This window comes from Chinchilla lanigera, unplaced genomic scaffold (assembly GCF_000276665.1).
Source record: "Chinchilla lanigera isolate Chin_1 unplaced genomic scaffold, ChiLan1.0 scaffold00111, whole genome shotgun sequence".
NCBI lineage: Eukaryota > Metazoa > Chordata > Mammalia > Rodentia > Chinchillidae > Chinchilla > Chinchilla lanigera.
The window spans coordinates 5,870,666-5,886,768 of record NW_004955512.1 but is presented as its reverse complement, the minus strand read 5'-3'; the positions used below and the strand labels follow the sequence as shown (position 1 = coordinate 5,886,768).

Sequence of the window (16,103 nt, the reverse complement as noted above, 5' to 3'; positions counted from 1 at the left end):
GCAGTGCACCGAATAGTGAGACTGGAAGAGAAAAATGTGGAGTGAACGAATATATTCTTAAAGTATGGATGGGCTGGGATTGGTGAAAAGAAGAAAAGCAAAGAGCAAAGAGAACAATCTTGGGACTTTTGCAACACAGTGAAGAAACTGCCCCAAACTGAGAATTCCTTTTGAATCAAGGCATAGGTGAGGCCTGACCATGAGAACGAAGGTGGTTTGTAGTTGATCTCGATCCCCCACGTAAGAAGCTTGAACTATATTCTGGATAAAATGGATGCTTTAGAAATACTATTTTTAAAGTCTCCAAAGTTTTTGAGACAGAGCAACTAGAGTCTAAGAGATTAGCCCAGAGACTAATAAGCCAAGAATGAGATCAAAGTCTTTAGAGCATTACGTAGCAGTAGTCTTCAAGTTATGAATTATAGACACTGCCCCCCTCAGAGAGACCTACAGGTATAAGACAGAACTCAATACAGGTCATATGTTTTCTGAGGTATCTGTAAGGACTGGGCATTGCACCATCCATTTCTCTCCCTGAGCTGTGGAGAATTTATTAGTAGGAACTCCCTTAATAATCTTGTGTTACTATTTTAACTTTTTAGCTTTACATTTGGCATTTGCTGTCTACCTACCCATGTAACCGTATCTGAATAATATGGTTAATAATATGGTTATTACTAATAATCTCATTAATATTAATTATTAATCTGTTAATAATAATATGGTTAATAATAATCTGTATCTGAATAATAACTCTTTTGTAATTATAATAAGTGGTTACACAGAGAAGTCTAGACTAATGCTTGTTTATCAGAACATTCATGAAATCTGTTTTAGACTTATTGAAATAATCTCTCCATGGTGTTCGCCTAATTTCATATTTCCTATTTGCCGTCAGCAACTTTAAGGAAAAAGGGATAATGTTATAAAGTTAAAATATTTTGCAGTCCCATTTAACCATTATATTAACTGTATTCTAATTATAAATTGTGGATTTAGGCTACTATGAATAATATATATGTACAGTAGACATCAACCTTAAAGTTCACAGTATTGATTGGAAATTATAGAAATCTATACATACACCTGGAATTCAAATGTATTTTACTTCAGGAAATAGTCAATGGGAATGTTGAGGCAACTTAGAGACTGATTTCTATTTTTCACACTTCATATATGTCAGACTTAAAGAGATGCATTATCTTTGACAAACAAGCGCATGTTTCCCAGATGTAGTTTATTATCCAAGTCATAGTTTGGGGAAAATTTGTCTTTCCAGAGTAACAGCTATTATGTCTTAATATCTTTGCTATACAATCACTGTATTCTAATTAAAGAAGCAATTTTCTAGAAACATTTCTGGCTTAAATAGTCTTATTTTACTAATGGGCAAAATAAAGACCTATTGATCTTATCTACTAGTGACAGGAGATTTTGGAGCCTTTTGGTTAGAGCGTGCTTGAGTTCCTCCAACAGGGACCCCTAAATTGACATTCTATTTTTAGTGCAGCCAATGGGCAAGCAGATCTACAGTCTTATAAGGGAAGACAATGCTTTCTCGATGGCAAAAAGCTTTTTGTAAATTTTATTTGTTTATTTATTTTTTATTTAGACAGGGTCTCACTGTAGAGTTCAGGCTGGCCTTGAATTCACAAGGTAGTCCAGGCTGGCCTTCAACTTGTGGCGATCCTCTTGCCTCAGTCTCCCAAGTGCTGGGACTACAGGTGGTGCCACCTTGCCTGGTTCAGAGAGCTTTTCGCAGATCCCACTTTCAATGCACAAAGGATTTCTTTTAAGATATTCCAAAGGAGAGGGAGCATATCAAGAGTCACCATATAACTCTGCTGGGTGGATTTTGAAACCCGAAAGTCATGTTGACACAGGGAGGGGTAAACATGCGGAGAGTAATGTGTATTGTAAATCTTTTCTGAACCTTAGGAACTGAAAAGAGTACCAAAGACTGTGGCCAGGAAGAAGACAAGGGGTGAAAGAAACAGATGAAAGGAAAGAATGAATTAACAATACGGGAGATGCAGAACATAAAGTTAGGTGGGGTGTTAAAAACATAGAAGAATCAAAGCTAGATCTCTGGCAGCAACTTCAAGCTCAAACCCTGAGGCAGCAAAGTGTTGAGTATAAAACATTTCTGTTTTTCAAAGAAGAAAAATGTAAAAGGAAATGAAAGAGGAAATAACAGGTGGAAGGAAAATATTTAACTTCAGTTGAATAGAAATAAAAATGAGAGAATGATTAAAACAAAAATAGGAAAAATAAAATTTTCCTTTCATTTGTTTGATATTGTAGTCTGTGTTCAGTCATATGAGGGTCTACCTTTTTCTTCTTGCTGTTTAAAATGTCCTCCTGCCTTTTCAGTTAGGCCAGGAAAGAAGAAAAATTACCATAACATTTATTTTGAGACATACTGTCACAGTATCCTACATATGACAAAAGTAATTATCATCTCCTTCTAGGTAGCATATGTATATATGACACATATGTATATATGTCATATATTAGAGACAAAAATATGTACTCAAAAATTCTGTACATATTTCACATTTAAAACCTCATAACATAATAGCTTGTAAGAAATCCTTTTCCTTCTTAAAAATGTCAAACGTAGAGCATCATTTAGCTCTCTGTATTTCTTCAACTACTAGAAATAGGAAGATCAGTGGAAATTAGTCTGATAATGGGTGTTGGGCTTTCAGAGGCATTAATTCAGGGAAAATTTTGAGAACTGTGATATTGGTCCAAATTCCCAAGGGACAAATTCCTTTAATATTCCAATATTATGTTAAACTGGATAAAGATATAATATCAGAAATCTAAATATTACTAACACTTTCTGTCACATCTAAGGAATATAGATAAGTTTATGGGAGCCTAAGATATGTACATAGATGCACATAAACATGCTCAAACTATAACTATAACTCAAACTATAACTGTATCATGAAATGCAAATTTATGCAAATTCAGTAGCACCCCCTAACTGCAGGGAAAATGATCAATGACTCCCAGTAGACATCTCAACTCTGTACATACTATACTGTACACCTATACTGTGATAACAGTTTGTAAATTAGGCAAAGACATTAGTAACAATATACAATAAAACAATCTTAATGGTATATTGTTATATAAATGTGATACAGGTATAATCTCTCTTTTTCTCATAATGTCTTATTGTACTATTACCTCCTCACTTAAAGGAGTTACTTTCTGTGTTTTCCCTGGTAAATATAAATTCTCAGCATTGCTACTCTTAGACATTGGGGCCATTACAGAATATGTTGTTACTGGACATTGAGTAGTGTGATCCTTCAATAATCATTTGATAACCTAGCTAGCTACTACTTGACTCATGGGCAGGGAGCTTATGGAGTGGGATATCCAGAGAAAAGGGATGATTCCCTTCCCAAGTGAGACAAACAGTAGAATGGCCTGAGATTTCATCACATTACTCAAAATGGCACACAGTTGAAAACTTATAAATGGTGGATGTTTGCAAGTTCCTATTTAATATTTTCTAACATTAGTTGGCTGTTGATATCTAAAACTAAAGAAAGCAAAACTTTGGCTAAGGAGGGAGGGACTATTGTATTTATTTTTCTGACTAATTAGATTTTAATTAAATGTTTAAATATGAAACAGTCATTGCTCAAGTTCTTTGGAGCATGGGTCTGTGTTGTCACCTACATCTGCTAAACGTGTAATATATCCTCTGACCACAATTATGATAGTCTCATGATGACTGCTGTGTAAGATTAGTGTGTTCATTGGGCTTTCGTGAGTGAGATTAGAGTACCACCATCTTCAGCAATCAGGAGGAAGCTGATTTCATGTGGAAATATATCAGCTCTGAAATGACAAGACTCAGACTCCGACAACAAGTTCGAGGCACTTTTCACAATTTATTTGACTTAACTCTCACAGCCACTTTCCAAGGCAGTCATTATTATTCCCAATTCACAGAATGGGGACCTGATGCTGACGCAGATTAGAAGTTTGGTCAAGGTCATATTATTAAACAGGTAAAAGAACTGGAAATTGAAGTTTTATCTTGTTACACTCTTACTGCTCTACAGACATTCAGCTACTTGTTCAACTGCTTTCAAGCCCCAAACAAACAAAATATTTCCAGTCAGAAGTTTGGAAAAGATCTCTCAAATGAAAGCAACGCCACAGCACATTCAGCTGTTCTGAGAACATAGGTCCTGTCCTGTTGTAAGCACCCCAAAGTGGTTCCCTCAAATAGACTCTACCAGCCAGCTGGCATGACCCCTGCATGCATCTCTAACCTCCTTTCACAAGTACCTTCCCTCTTTCACTGTACCCCAGTCTTATTCGCCTTTTGACAGTTCTTCAAACACAACAAGCCATTGTGTGCAGGGTCGCGTATGTTCTGTTACCCTGGATCTCTGTTCTTCCCCATTCTACGCTGCCACTTTATTCTCTGCACCCGTCAGACTTACCTCAAATGCCCCCTTTTTAAAAGAATTCTTCTTAACAACATCATCAAGAGTGAGCTCTACCTGTCGTAGTCTCTCAGGGTTCAGTTTTCTGTTTTAGCACTTACAGTGTATGATTAAAGTGCTGTCTTACTTCACTTGAGTTCTGCCACATATATCTTCTAGGAATAAAATCTCTGGCTGATAAAAATCAACTTAACATTTGTGCGTCATAACACCTAGCACAGTGCATGCACTCAATAACTGTGTTAGATAAAGGAAAAGGAAAAATGGGAGAAATAAGTGAGAGAAGGTATTTGGAAATGCATGTGGCTTGAGTTTGTCTGTTGCAAAAATTTAAAAGCAGAGAATGGTGTAGAAAGAAACAAAAAGAAAACTAACTGTTCAAATCAGGCCTGACACAAAATACTCAGTGATGAGTAACTTATTCTTGTAGAAGACATGTTATTTAAAACAGAAATATCAAATAAACCAGAAACCTAGGAGAGCAGCGGTCTGCTATAACCAAAGTTCAATCTGTATGTGTTGAAGACATTTAGAGAAACTCTGTAACTTTTCCTCACAGCCTCTCCCAACCCAAATTCCACCTTGCCAGCAGAGAGCCTGCTTCCTTCCAACCTTCCCTGTTGTCCTTTCTTTTCTGAATTCATGGCAAATGTCCTGTTGTTGGCCTGGGAGCTGCTGAGCAGCAGCTGGAAAAGCTCATGGTCATGCATCATCCCATAATCACAAGCAGGCAAATGAAAGTCAGAGTAAACACAACAAAACCTGGCAATTCCGTGGCCCAAAGTAGTGGTACTGACCTTAGACAAATGACTTGTTAGTGTGAGGGTTCAGCCTGCCAGTATTAAAAGTCTAGCTTTGCTATATACTAGCTGTGTAACTTTAGGCAAGTTACTTACCCACTCTGTTCCTCAGTTCCCTCATATGTAAGAAGCAAATAGTAACCTCCTCACAGGACTGTTATAGGCATCACTGAAATCATTATAAAGAAACCTAAGCAGTCACTGGCATGGTAAACTCCATGAATCTTAACTATAATTATTTTCTGTGTGTATACGTGTGTGTAAAATGTCATTAGTTGATGAATGTTTTCCTTGCCATCAGCAAACTCTGCTTAATTAGTTAAATTTAATAATCATATTGAACATTTTTGGGTTTAAACCCTATCTAAGAAAACTAGTCGTCTTGAATTTCTTATTTGTCTTTTTTTATTTTCAATGTAAAAAACAGTATTGAGAAAGAAAGATGGAAAATAAAGTAATCAAATTCTCTAAGAGGAAATACTTGATCCCTGAACTCCCTGACAAACCCTTTGAACTTCGCTCCAGTGCAACCTTTGTCAGGTGGGATGAGACTGCCAGGCAGGGCGAGGAAACCCCGGAGCAGGGGCAGACGGGAAGAGCGTGTGTGGGAAACAGGTCCGGGGAAAGCTGGGTCAAAGAAAATTCTGAAAAAGCTGGAAATGATCCAGGAAAATATTCAGGACTAGGGTAGCTAACGTTAATCATGCATTTCCCATGTGCCAGGCATTGCTTTAAGTACTTTACATCTCTCTCCTATAATACTTTCACTAACCTTAGGAAATAGATACTTTGATAATCCCCATTTTATTTGTAAGGAAGAGGAGGCAGACAGAGCTAATGTAGTTTGCCCAGTGATCATATAACTTTCAAAGAAGCTCTTCATTTAAAAGCTCAACACCAGGGATGGGTTGGCAGATGTGAGATCCCTTTACAATTGGAAAGGAGAATAATGAGGATAGGGCTGGGATCCAAGTTCATGTGGATTTATGTTTCTGAGGTTTTAAATTCCAAAAGCTTTTGTATCATTTTAGAAAATATTTCTTAAACTCTAATCTCTGTTTCATCTACCCCAACAAAGAAATCATCTGACTGTACTAGAAAATAAGTCATTAAGAGATATGCATCAACGAGTTCTTTTGTTTGGATAAAAAGCAGTCTCCAGCTTAAGAGTATGTGTAGCTCTTCTAACTATAGCTATAAATTTCTGTATTCAACCCTGCTTGTCTGTTCTCCTTCCTTTGCCCCAACAACCACTATACTTCTAGAGATAATGATGAAGGATATTAAAGTACAGAAAATAATACAGAAGTTTAGGGGCTGATCAGAGAAGGTAGTTCCTCAGTCACTGTAAAACTATTGCTTACTTGGTTTGTAAGTAGGAAATTTAGTTAATGACCATCATTTTTCCAACTTTTACTGCAAGAGCAAACCCAATATAATTCATCAGTGGGACACAGAAAGGGGAAAATACAAAGGCATTTGAAAAAGCTCACCCATTTAGATTTAATTCCATACATAACTGGTGTCCTTCCAAGTGTGAAAAAAAAAACTGTAACCCATAAAGTCAAACAATAAAATGCTATCTGAACAGACCAGATTTATACAAGTGATACCAAACTCACTGAGTTGCATTATGTAATACTCTTAAAGAAGTTTTTCAACAGAGTGTAAGTGCCTGTTCTTTCAAATTTGTCTTCTTTTGAACACTCAGGTCAATCATTTTCCTTAGAAGGATGCTGTCGTGAGATACCAAACTCACTGAGTTGCATTATGTAATACTCTTAAAGAAGTTTTTCAACAGAGTGTAAGTGCCTGTTCTTTCAAATTTGTCTTCTTTTGAACACTCAGGTCAATCATTTTCCTTAGAAGGATGCTGTCGTACATTAAATTCAAGGTGAACAGATTTCAATCATAAAAGCACCTTTTTTATTAAGGAATCATTAGTTTTATGCTTGCATATTACATTGTAAAGAACATCTCATTTCTCTAGTACTGTTATTTATAGTTTGGTTAACAGCTGCTAAACAAAGTTTAATTCATTAGAAAGATTATTTCATGTTAGAGCTGCCTGGAGGTAAAAAAACAATAAAGACTTTGCAAACCTCTGCAAAGTCAAATTAAATAAAGTGTGAGGAGACATCTGAGCTATCAAAATATCTTTCCAGGAAGGATCATAGAAAAATATATTCCTTTTAATAATTGCAGTGGAATAGTTAAAGCAATTCCAGCAGTTTTGATCATCATGAATGCATTTTTAAATACACTTACTTTGACTTAAAATTGCTTGTGAATAACAAGCTGGTTAAGAAAGTCAAGAAGATTTGAGATGTGATGTTTTGGGCATAACTTCTTGAAATGTAAATTATTTGGAGACATTTACACATTTCATCATCCCATTCATGATAAAATTCAGTGAAAAAGCATTTTCTGTCCAGTAAATTCTTGTGTAATAATACCTTCAAATATTCCATAGCTGCAAGGCTACCATGTTAAAGGCACACTCATGCTTGGGGAAATTTTCCTAAGGAAAAGGACCAGTCAATTGAGCAGATTCCTCACTTGTTGTGCTTATGTAAATAAAACAATAGAACTTAGAATTTCAAAATCACGCAGCACAGCATGAGGGAGATAAACAAATAATAGATGAAAATGTTACGTTAGCAAGTTTAATGCTCTTGGTCCATGTATTGGTTGATTAAGAAGGCAAGATGACTCCTCCTGAGTTGCAACAGTTTTTCTCTTTATCACACTATAAAGTTAACCTTAGGTGATTTTGTTTGGATTGTTGATTGTTTCTTTTCATTTTTCTTTCTCTTTTGCAGTGCTACCATCTGACAGGCAAGCAGGCATGCAACTGTGAGTGAAGCAAAGTAGACATGCACCCTCAGTACAACTCCAGCAGGATCTACTGCTTAGTTCTCCCTAGAAGTAGATTTTGAAGCTGTGTCTGGCTCTTGTCCTTGTTCGTCTGTATATTTATTAATTAACAATTACATTTTTGCTGCAATAACAACAAACTTGGCTGCAAAAATAAATAAGCATGCTTTCTTTACCAAAATAGGTAGAATAACAGAAGTCAATTTGAAATTTTACAAAATAGCTTTCATCTAATTATCAGATATAAGTCTTCTGATTTAGCACTGTTTTTATGAACTATATAGAAAAGTTACATTATTACCGTATTCTCTGTCTGTCTCTGTAGCTGTCTGTGTCTCTCTCTCTCTCTCTCTCTCTCTCTCTCTCTCTCTCTCTCTCTCTCTCTCTCAAATATTTCTAACTTTTTGGCTTCTTCCAGTAAGTTAATCCAGTGAGTACTTGCCTCACTCGTCTATATTCTGGCTACACGGAGTTAAAACTGCTTACTAAAGTCCACTGAATTCTGGTACAAGAATATTTAACATAGAGGAAGGTTTCTTTCACTTTGAAATATTTTTTCACTTTGAAATATCATAAGAAATTTATGAAAAGTTGTCTATTATGGTCTAGAATTTATTATTTGATTAGGACACCAAACCCAGACCTGCATTTTAAACAAGTCTTTATTTTTGTATTTGCAAAGGGCTCTTCACACAAGTTTAGTTAAATTGACCTTTTTATGCTTCAAACAGATGTACCTTATGGAAACCCAAGGCAAAGCAGTGGATACAAGTTGTACTAACCTTAGTATACTGAATCTTCAGATCAGTCAGGGGGACAGGTAAGTCTGGCTTTGCTGAGGACAACATTTCTGGTTCGGCTCCTGGAACACAGGTGACAGGCTCAGCAATTTGATTCTGATACAGCACTTGGCTTTATTTGTTCCTTTTTATCTGCACTGGCTAAAGTTTATTTGCATATTGGGATATGATTGGGTGAACAGACCGGGAGCAAAAAAGAAAGGACACTACTTATTTGTAACACCTAGAGCAGGAAGCCTTTGGCTTTAAACTTAAATCCTTAAAAAAACCAGCACTCTAACACTGCAGTTGCATCTGGAGACAGGGCACTATTTGCAGATGAATTAATTTACAAAGCTGAAACCTGTGATAAGGATATGCAGCACAGCTGCTCTGGCCTCTAAACCCAGTTATTATTTTTTTTGGCTTTTTATGCTACTGTGTAACTTTCTGTTCTCTGATGACTTGGAATCAGAAAACCTGAGAATTGAAAGAATCCAAAAGGACCCTTGTTCTCAGTAGAAGATGAAAAGGAAAAGAACCTAACCAGGTGTCTCAGGACAAGGCCGGCAGCAAAACAATCCATCCCTCCGAAAACTGTGACTGGGAGGGGAATAAGGGCACTTTAGGCACTACCTTCTGCCAGCTTTTAAAAATCTAATCACTCAGGTGGATTTCCAGTGCCTCTGCCGTGATTTCAGGAGCCCTGAATTATATATATTTTCCATGTGGAAACAGAAACGTCAGCAGGACTCTTAGGGAGCTCAGAGTACACTGACATACGGTGCCAGCGTCACCACAATCAGCGATGTGACCACATCGTCTGTGAGAGCTCATGAGATAAAAAGAGAACTCTGGTTCTCAAAGGTGTTTGTTTTTATCAGTCACTGCTATAGACAGTCATGCAAGTTTTAAACCGGACTCTCAAATAATTCAAATTCTTGGTGTTCAAGCTGGGAATTTTCAAAAAGGACAACTTTAAACGGAACCATTCTCATGTTAAGGACAATGCTTTATTGTGTTGAAGCTCTAGCAAAAGTTCTAATAGGAACAAGATAAAATTCTTTGGATGCTCTGATTGCAATGAATTAACAAGTTCTTGCCAGCTCCCCTGAATACGGGATTTAGATAGGGAAACCAAAAAATGCAGCGTAGTTTCTCTAAAGTAAGTGTGAGAGCCTCAGTTTTCTTTCCTTCCACAAGTTGTCTCCCAATTTTGTAGGTAAAGGGTGAGTAATTTACTCATAATCACAGATCTAATAAGTACAAGGCCAAAATTTCAGTTTCTTTTCACGCCTGCCTGGTTGCAAAGCCCAACCTCTTATTCGCCATGACCCCCTGCTTTGTAAGAATTTCAGATAGCTTCAAAAATCAGCCGCTATGGTTCTCCAAGTGAACTGTCACCCTTACAAGCACGTAAGCTTAACTTTTTTCATCTAAGCTAGGAATTCACACACTTTTCTGTAAAGAGACTGATAAGAAATATTTTTAGCTTTCTGGGCCAGATGATTTCTGTTATAACTTCTTTGTCCTTTGTTTACATGACACTGTGCACAGCAGGTAAATTAATGGGTGTAAATGTTTTTCAATAAAATTTTATTTGCAGAAAGCCAGAAGGCAGGCCAGATTTTGCAGCATGGATCAGTCCTCTAGATTCTAAGGCAGTTCCATGCCTAAGTCCTAGAGTTCCCCGTACCTCCTACTTGAAGACCAGATAGAACTTTCTGTGTCCTTTCAACATTTCTCATTTTGTCTCTTAAGTCTTTTCTTTTTGGTAAGGCTAATTGTTTTCTTTTTCATAAATGTGTTTCGAGTTAAATGCACAATTACACAACAGCTGTTACATAACCTGCAGAGGGTGCTGCAGCCAGGCCCCAGCAGCTGCGGTTTGCTGCTTTCTTCTGCTCTCAGCTTCACGGTTATTTGTAGAATCAAACACTAACTTATTTGATGTCCACGCAGTGAAAGCACCAGGCCTTATAACACACTTGGCATTTCAGCTCATTCTTTGGATGAGCATATCTTTGTTTGTTTGTTGTTGGATAATTACATAAGAATAGTCTCTTTAAAATAGGCATTAATGAATGTAGGTAGAAGCAGAAGCCTTGGAGACAGGTTACCACACCCACCCATTTAACTTCAATAAATATTTACTAAGTATCATTTAAGCACCACTAATTCTTCAACCTTAATCTCACTTGAAGGGCAGATCTTTTCTGCTCAGAAACCACAAGATCTAAGATCTATATTTCTGAGCAAAGCGTTGCCTGGCTCCGGCCTTATTTTCTAGAATACTGCATATTCCTGGGAATGATTACGTGGGTGAAAGACTTTCTTGCCTTCCTTCCTTTGTAGAGAGAGAAACGGCTTTGATGCGAACATGGGAGCTTGGAAGCCAACCTCAAGACCGGAGTCAGGTCTGTATATTTGAATTGTATGATGGGCTTAACCAGCTGAGGAAGGGCTGGTACTTTAACTTGATTTAAACTTCTTGGATGTTAAACACACCATGTGCAGAAAATTGCAAAAATCATAAGTGCACAATTCAACAGATAGTTGTAAAATGAGCAAAACAAAATAACCATTGCCTGGGTCAAGAAACAGAACACCAGGACTTGGTAGTCTACTCCCATACACCTCTAACCACTCTTCCCCTCTCCTTCCTTCTCCCCTAAACCATCAGACTCCTAACTTCAAGTACATCACTTTCATCTCTTTCCTGATTTTGAATTTGATACAAAGAAAATGTTTTTACAAAAAGAATCCAAGGAATGCAAATTAATGTGCAAGTTAGCTAAAGCATAGTTGTAAGGAAAGAATGTTTTCCAGGTAGTTCTTCCCACCTCACACAACCAGAGAGATATTTATTATTTTCCAATAAATATAAACTAACAAACAAAAAAAGCAGTGATGAGTTGGTGATTTTGTCAGCCAGGGACACTTTTCATTCCAATCATATCATATGTGGAAGTACAGAGAAATATCTGTGTTCCTTCAAGATTCGTCAAAGTGTACTAGCGCTTGGAATTTGTGTCCTAAATATTAGAAATGATCAAAACCTTGTTCAAGTTATCCTACCTCTCGACATTAGTTTTAAGAAAATCAGATATGCACAAGTTATTAACAAGTATGTTGCTAAAGGGCTCGTTTTTAAATTAATTAATTTATTTTTGAGAAGGTCTCAACATGAGGCCAGGGAATCCTGACTTCAAGTGTTTCTTCTATCTCAGCTTCCCAGTGGAATGAAGGCATGTGCTATTGTGCCTGGCCAGCAACTTTAATATTAATTTTGTTTTTATTTTAAAGATGAAAGACACTATTATTTGTCTATTTGTTTTCCTGAGAAACTATCTTGAAGATACCAATAGGTAAAATACCAACCATTGATAATTTCCTACCACCTTGTCTGTAATTCGGTATGTCCCCCTATTACTATGTTATCCTTCTTTTACTCTTTAAAATAAAATTTAAAAAAATAAAGATAAAAGAATGAAAACATATTAACAAGGTAGTTGCACTACTGATTTCTATTGCTTTATTGAAAGGAATGGTTAATGTTTAATTGTTCATTCAATCTTACATGCCTATGTTTGTTTATCTGAGTCACACATATGAGGGTATCAATATGTAGTACAACAACCATTGTTAATTTCCTATTACCTTGTCTGAAATTCTGTACTGCTTGTATTGTTTTTGTGTTATTTTGTAATACTAATTTTTAAATCAAAAAATGCCTGCAATGATTGGGTAACTCACAGTTTAGCAAAAATATAAAGGTAGAAAAATACTTTAAGAAAATCCTGCTAAACTATTGTGTTTTTTTTTTTTAATTAATTAAAAGCAAGTTATAACTTCTGGAGCTATTAGGGCAACAAGAAATTGTGTTTCTTTCTTGGTATTTGACTACAATCTCTAATTTCCCTTTGACCCTAAACTCAGCATTTGGAAACTCACTGTGTTACTAAATCAGACCCATTTGGCCTGCTGAACAATACTCCAATCACTGAGGCAACAAGTTTTGCAAACAAGAAGAGTTGATTTTCAAGGCAGCCAAGCTTGGGAGGGGAGGAGAAGGCTGGAATCTGCCTTCTGGAGATATCTTTTAGGGATATCTATGAGGTAAAGCAGCTGGGTGATTGGAGGCGTGCAGAAAGGTGGTTGGAGGTGAAGTACTCAGTGATCTGCATGTAACGGATCAATCTTCCTCTCCGTTTGTACCACCCATATTCAGAAAGGCAGCCTTAGCAGGATGTGAGGGTGCAGTTTTCATCCTCTTGACATCATTTTGTCACATAGCAGACATCCAGTGTTTCTGACACACGTGGCCTTCATGTTTGTGGAAAGTTACCCAGTGAACCATTATCATCATAACATGCGACAGAGGTGCCATCGACAGCAAAGCCAAGGAGAGACCAAGAATGTAAGCACATTTGCAGGACTCCAAATGGAGAGATTTTTTTACTGTGACTAAAAGGTAATAATTAAAAGCAAGGAAAATGGGAGATTTTTAGGTTTTTCCCTTGCTTTTAACAGCTGAAATTCTACTTCATTGTCATTTCTGGTATTAAGCATGATAAAAATGGTCTGATTTCCTTGACTGTATAATTATCCTAGTCTAAGAAAAACCCCTAAAAATACTGGAAACTGAATGTTATATGGCAAAACAAAGTTTGCATAAGTGGTATGAAGATCTTTAGATGATTTTCCTAAATTTTTGAGGTAAGCGCTATATACAATTATAAATGTTGTTATAAAAGAAAGCAAAGGAGAATCAACAAAAGCAACAGACATTATGGCTGCTGAAGTGAGTTGGTGTACCACTGGCTCTGAAGCTGGTGGACTGAGGCCAGGTCTGAGTACACACCTAGAGCTCTTCAGGTGATTCTAAGGTGTGGTCAGCTCTCAGGACCCCTGAAGCAGCTCCGGGCTCCATTTCCTCTTGGGCAGCCAGTGATCACTGAGAAATACAGAAATTCTCAAAGCTGGAGCAACGTGAGCAACATCTTGTCATTTCTTAGAAGTGCAGTCTCACACCTCATCTCAGAGCTAGGAATCAGAAACAGTGAGGTGGTGCCCATCCCCCTGTACTGGAACAAGCCCTCCAGATGACCCTCATCTTACTCTAGGCCCCCCATATTTATTCTAACCTGTTTTCACTCAGTTGAGCTACCTACCTTTTCCTCAAACCCAATCTTTTTCTTGAATTTCCTGTTTCTGATTATAGCAAAACAACAGCAAACAAATTTTAGACATTGGTGAACTCTTGTTCTTTTCCTATAAAGCTATTATTTTTATTTAATTGGTTATTTTCAATCTTCCATTGTTCTGATATTTTTAGATCTAGATTTCAAAGAACATATAACTGAAGTTCTGCTTTTTACTCAATCAGCATGTTTCTGCCTTTAACAGGTATTTATTTTCTGTCTTTAATATGTATTATATATATATGTATGTATTTCATTCTTCTTTCCTCTTTATATCTATTGTAGTTATGATATAATTTGTGACTTCATTTATCTTTAAATCACTTAGGATTAGATTTGGCTGTCCATAGTGGAAAGACTAAAATAAATATTCTAGGTGGAAATGGAACCCTTTCTCCCACAAAGCGGGATGGTGAGTGGGTTGTCTGAGGCAGAGCTGGTTCCAGAAGGAAATGACACCTCATGAGTCTTCTTACAGCTCAGTGCTCACACATTCCTGGTCTGACTCTTGGCTTCTTGAGAAGGGAAGGCTGCTCAAATGCCAGGATCTAAATGGAGAAAGAGGAAGAAAAATGAGAACAACTAGAGCCTATCTACATTTTGAAATTTCCCCGAAACTTAAAACTGGTTGATTAGAGCTTAGACACATGTCCATACTTAGCTGCAAGGGAGAATACAGATTGCAAGTGTTTTCTAAGTAGCAGGCTCATACACAAGAAACAGCAGTTACATGAATGAGGACAAGAAAGAAGGATTATTGCAGAGATAGCTAGGAGTTTCTGTCCCTTGCTCTTCTTCTCCTTGCTTGTTTTTTCTGTTGTTTTAACAATAGTTTTTGTCTGGAAGCAATACTGTCCATTCGTATACGTTAACCTCAAGATTTAAGTATATTCATAGAGGTGTTTAAATTTCATCACTCTCCCATTCAAGGACTTTGAAACCCTTAAACAACAATTTTCTAGTCCTGTTCTGCATGTTACAGCAACCTATTATTAATTTTTGCTCCTCCTTGTTCTCTTGCACTAGTTAAATTGTATTATTATTATTATTATTAATCTAGTCTTTATTTTACTTTATCCATTTATTACAAAACTTTTGTCTAGGGCCAGGGATATAGCCCAGAGGCACAAGCACTTGCCTGGCAAGTACAAGGTCCTGAGTTCGATTCCTGGTACCAAAAAAACAATTTTTTGTCTATTATTTAGTCATTGACCTCAGCATTTTCTCCTGGGTTATATTCCTTTTCTGAGAGTCAGAAGACCACATCCTTGATCAGTCTGGTCAGGTTGGTGTCAATTTTATTCAATTATTGGAGGACTTTTAGCTTCATCAGGTCTCTTTATTATATATTTTCTGTTTGGTTGGTTTCATCAATTTCGGTTTTAATTTCTTTTCATCATTTTGCTGTTTTTTTCTTCAACTCCTATATAGTTAGATTTTATATGTTCTTTTTATTTGAAGCTCTATATTTTCATCTAAGTCATTCTTCAGAAAGTTTGGATATATTGTTTTCTTTTCATTCCATCCAAAATACCTTCTAATTTTGATTTTTATTCCTGCTTTTTTCATGGGCTATTTTGAGGTGCATTTGTTAATTCTTCTATTGACTAGCAATAAATAATCCCCAAGTACTTGTGGCTTACAATTGAATGATTGTTCCATGTATATATATATTCTAAATCAGTAAGCACTATCCACTCATATATGCTCATGTATATCGACATGAATAAGGGATATATATGTAAAAATATATATGTGTGTGTATATATATATATACATATATATAACCCATTTATTTGTTCCATAATTTTTCTCAGTAATATATTTTTATTCTTTTTACATTTAGTCTAAGTGTGATAATTAACTTTGATAGTTTGTTTTTCCAGGGTAATTGTGGAATACTTGACAAAAATTGTATATGTTTAAGGTGTACATTATGGTTTTTTTTTTGTTTGTTTGTTT

The 16,103-nt window shown here is 36.4% G+C and overlaps 1 protein-coding gene and 1 long non-coding RNA gene across 2 annotated transcripts in view; one reads left to right on the top strand and one right to left on the bottom strand.

The window, feature by feature from the left end:
* LOC102008248 (retinal dehydrogenase 1) overlaps positions 1–9,073 on the bottom strand; it is a gene marked incomplete at its 3' end in the record, with an annotated part of 40,998 nt that extends 31,925 nt beyond the window's left edge. Inside the window, 1 exon segment of the mRNA XM_013506548.1 lies at positions 8,941–9,073. Within this exon segment, the coding sequence (XP_013362002.1) occupies positions 8,941–9,006 (66 nt within the window).
* A 1,211-nt stretch (positions 9,074–10,284) lies between these two features.
* The window catches only part of LOC102008020, a 21,939-nt gene continuing 16,120 nt past the window's right edge, over positions 10,285–16,103 (top strand). The window contains exons 1-2 of the long non-coding RNA XR_264451.2: positions 10,285–10,353; positions 11,293–11,354. This is a non-coding gene — a long non-coding RNA (uncharacterized LOC102008020). The remainder of the gene's footprint in view (positions 10,354–11,292; positions 11,355–16,103) is intronic.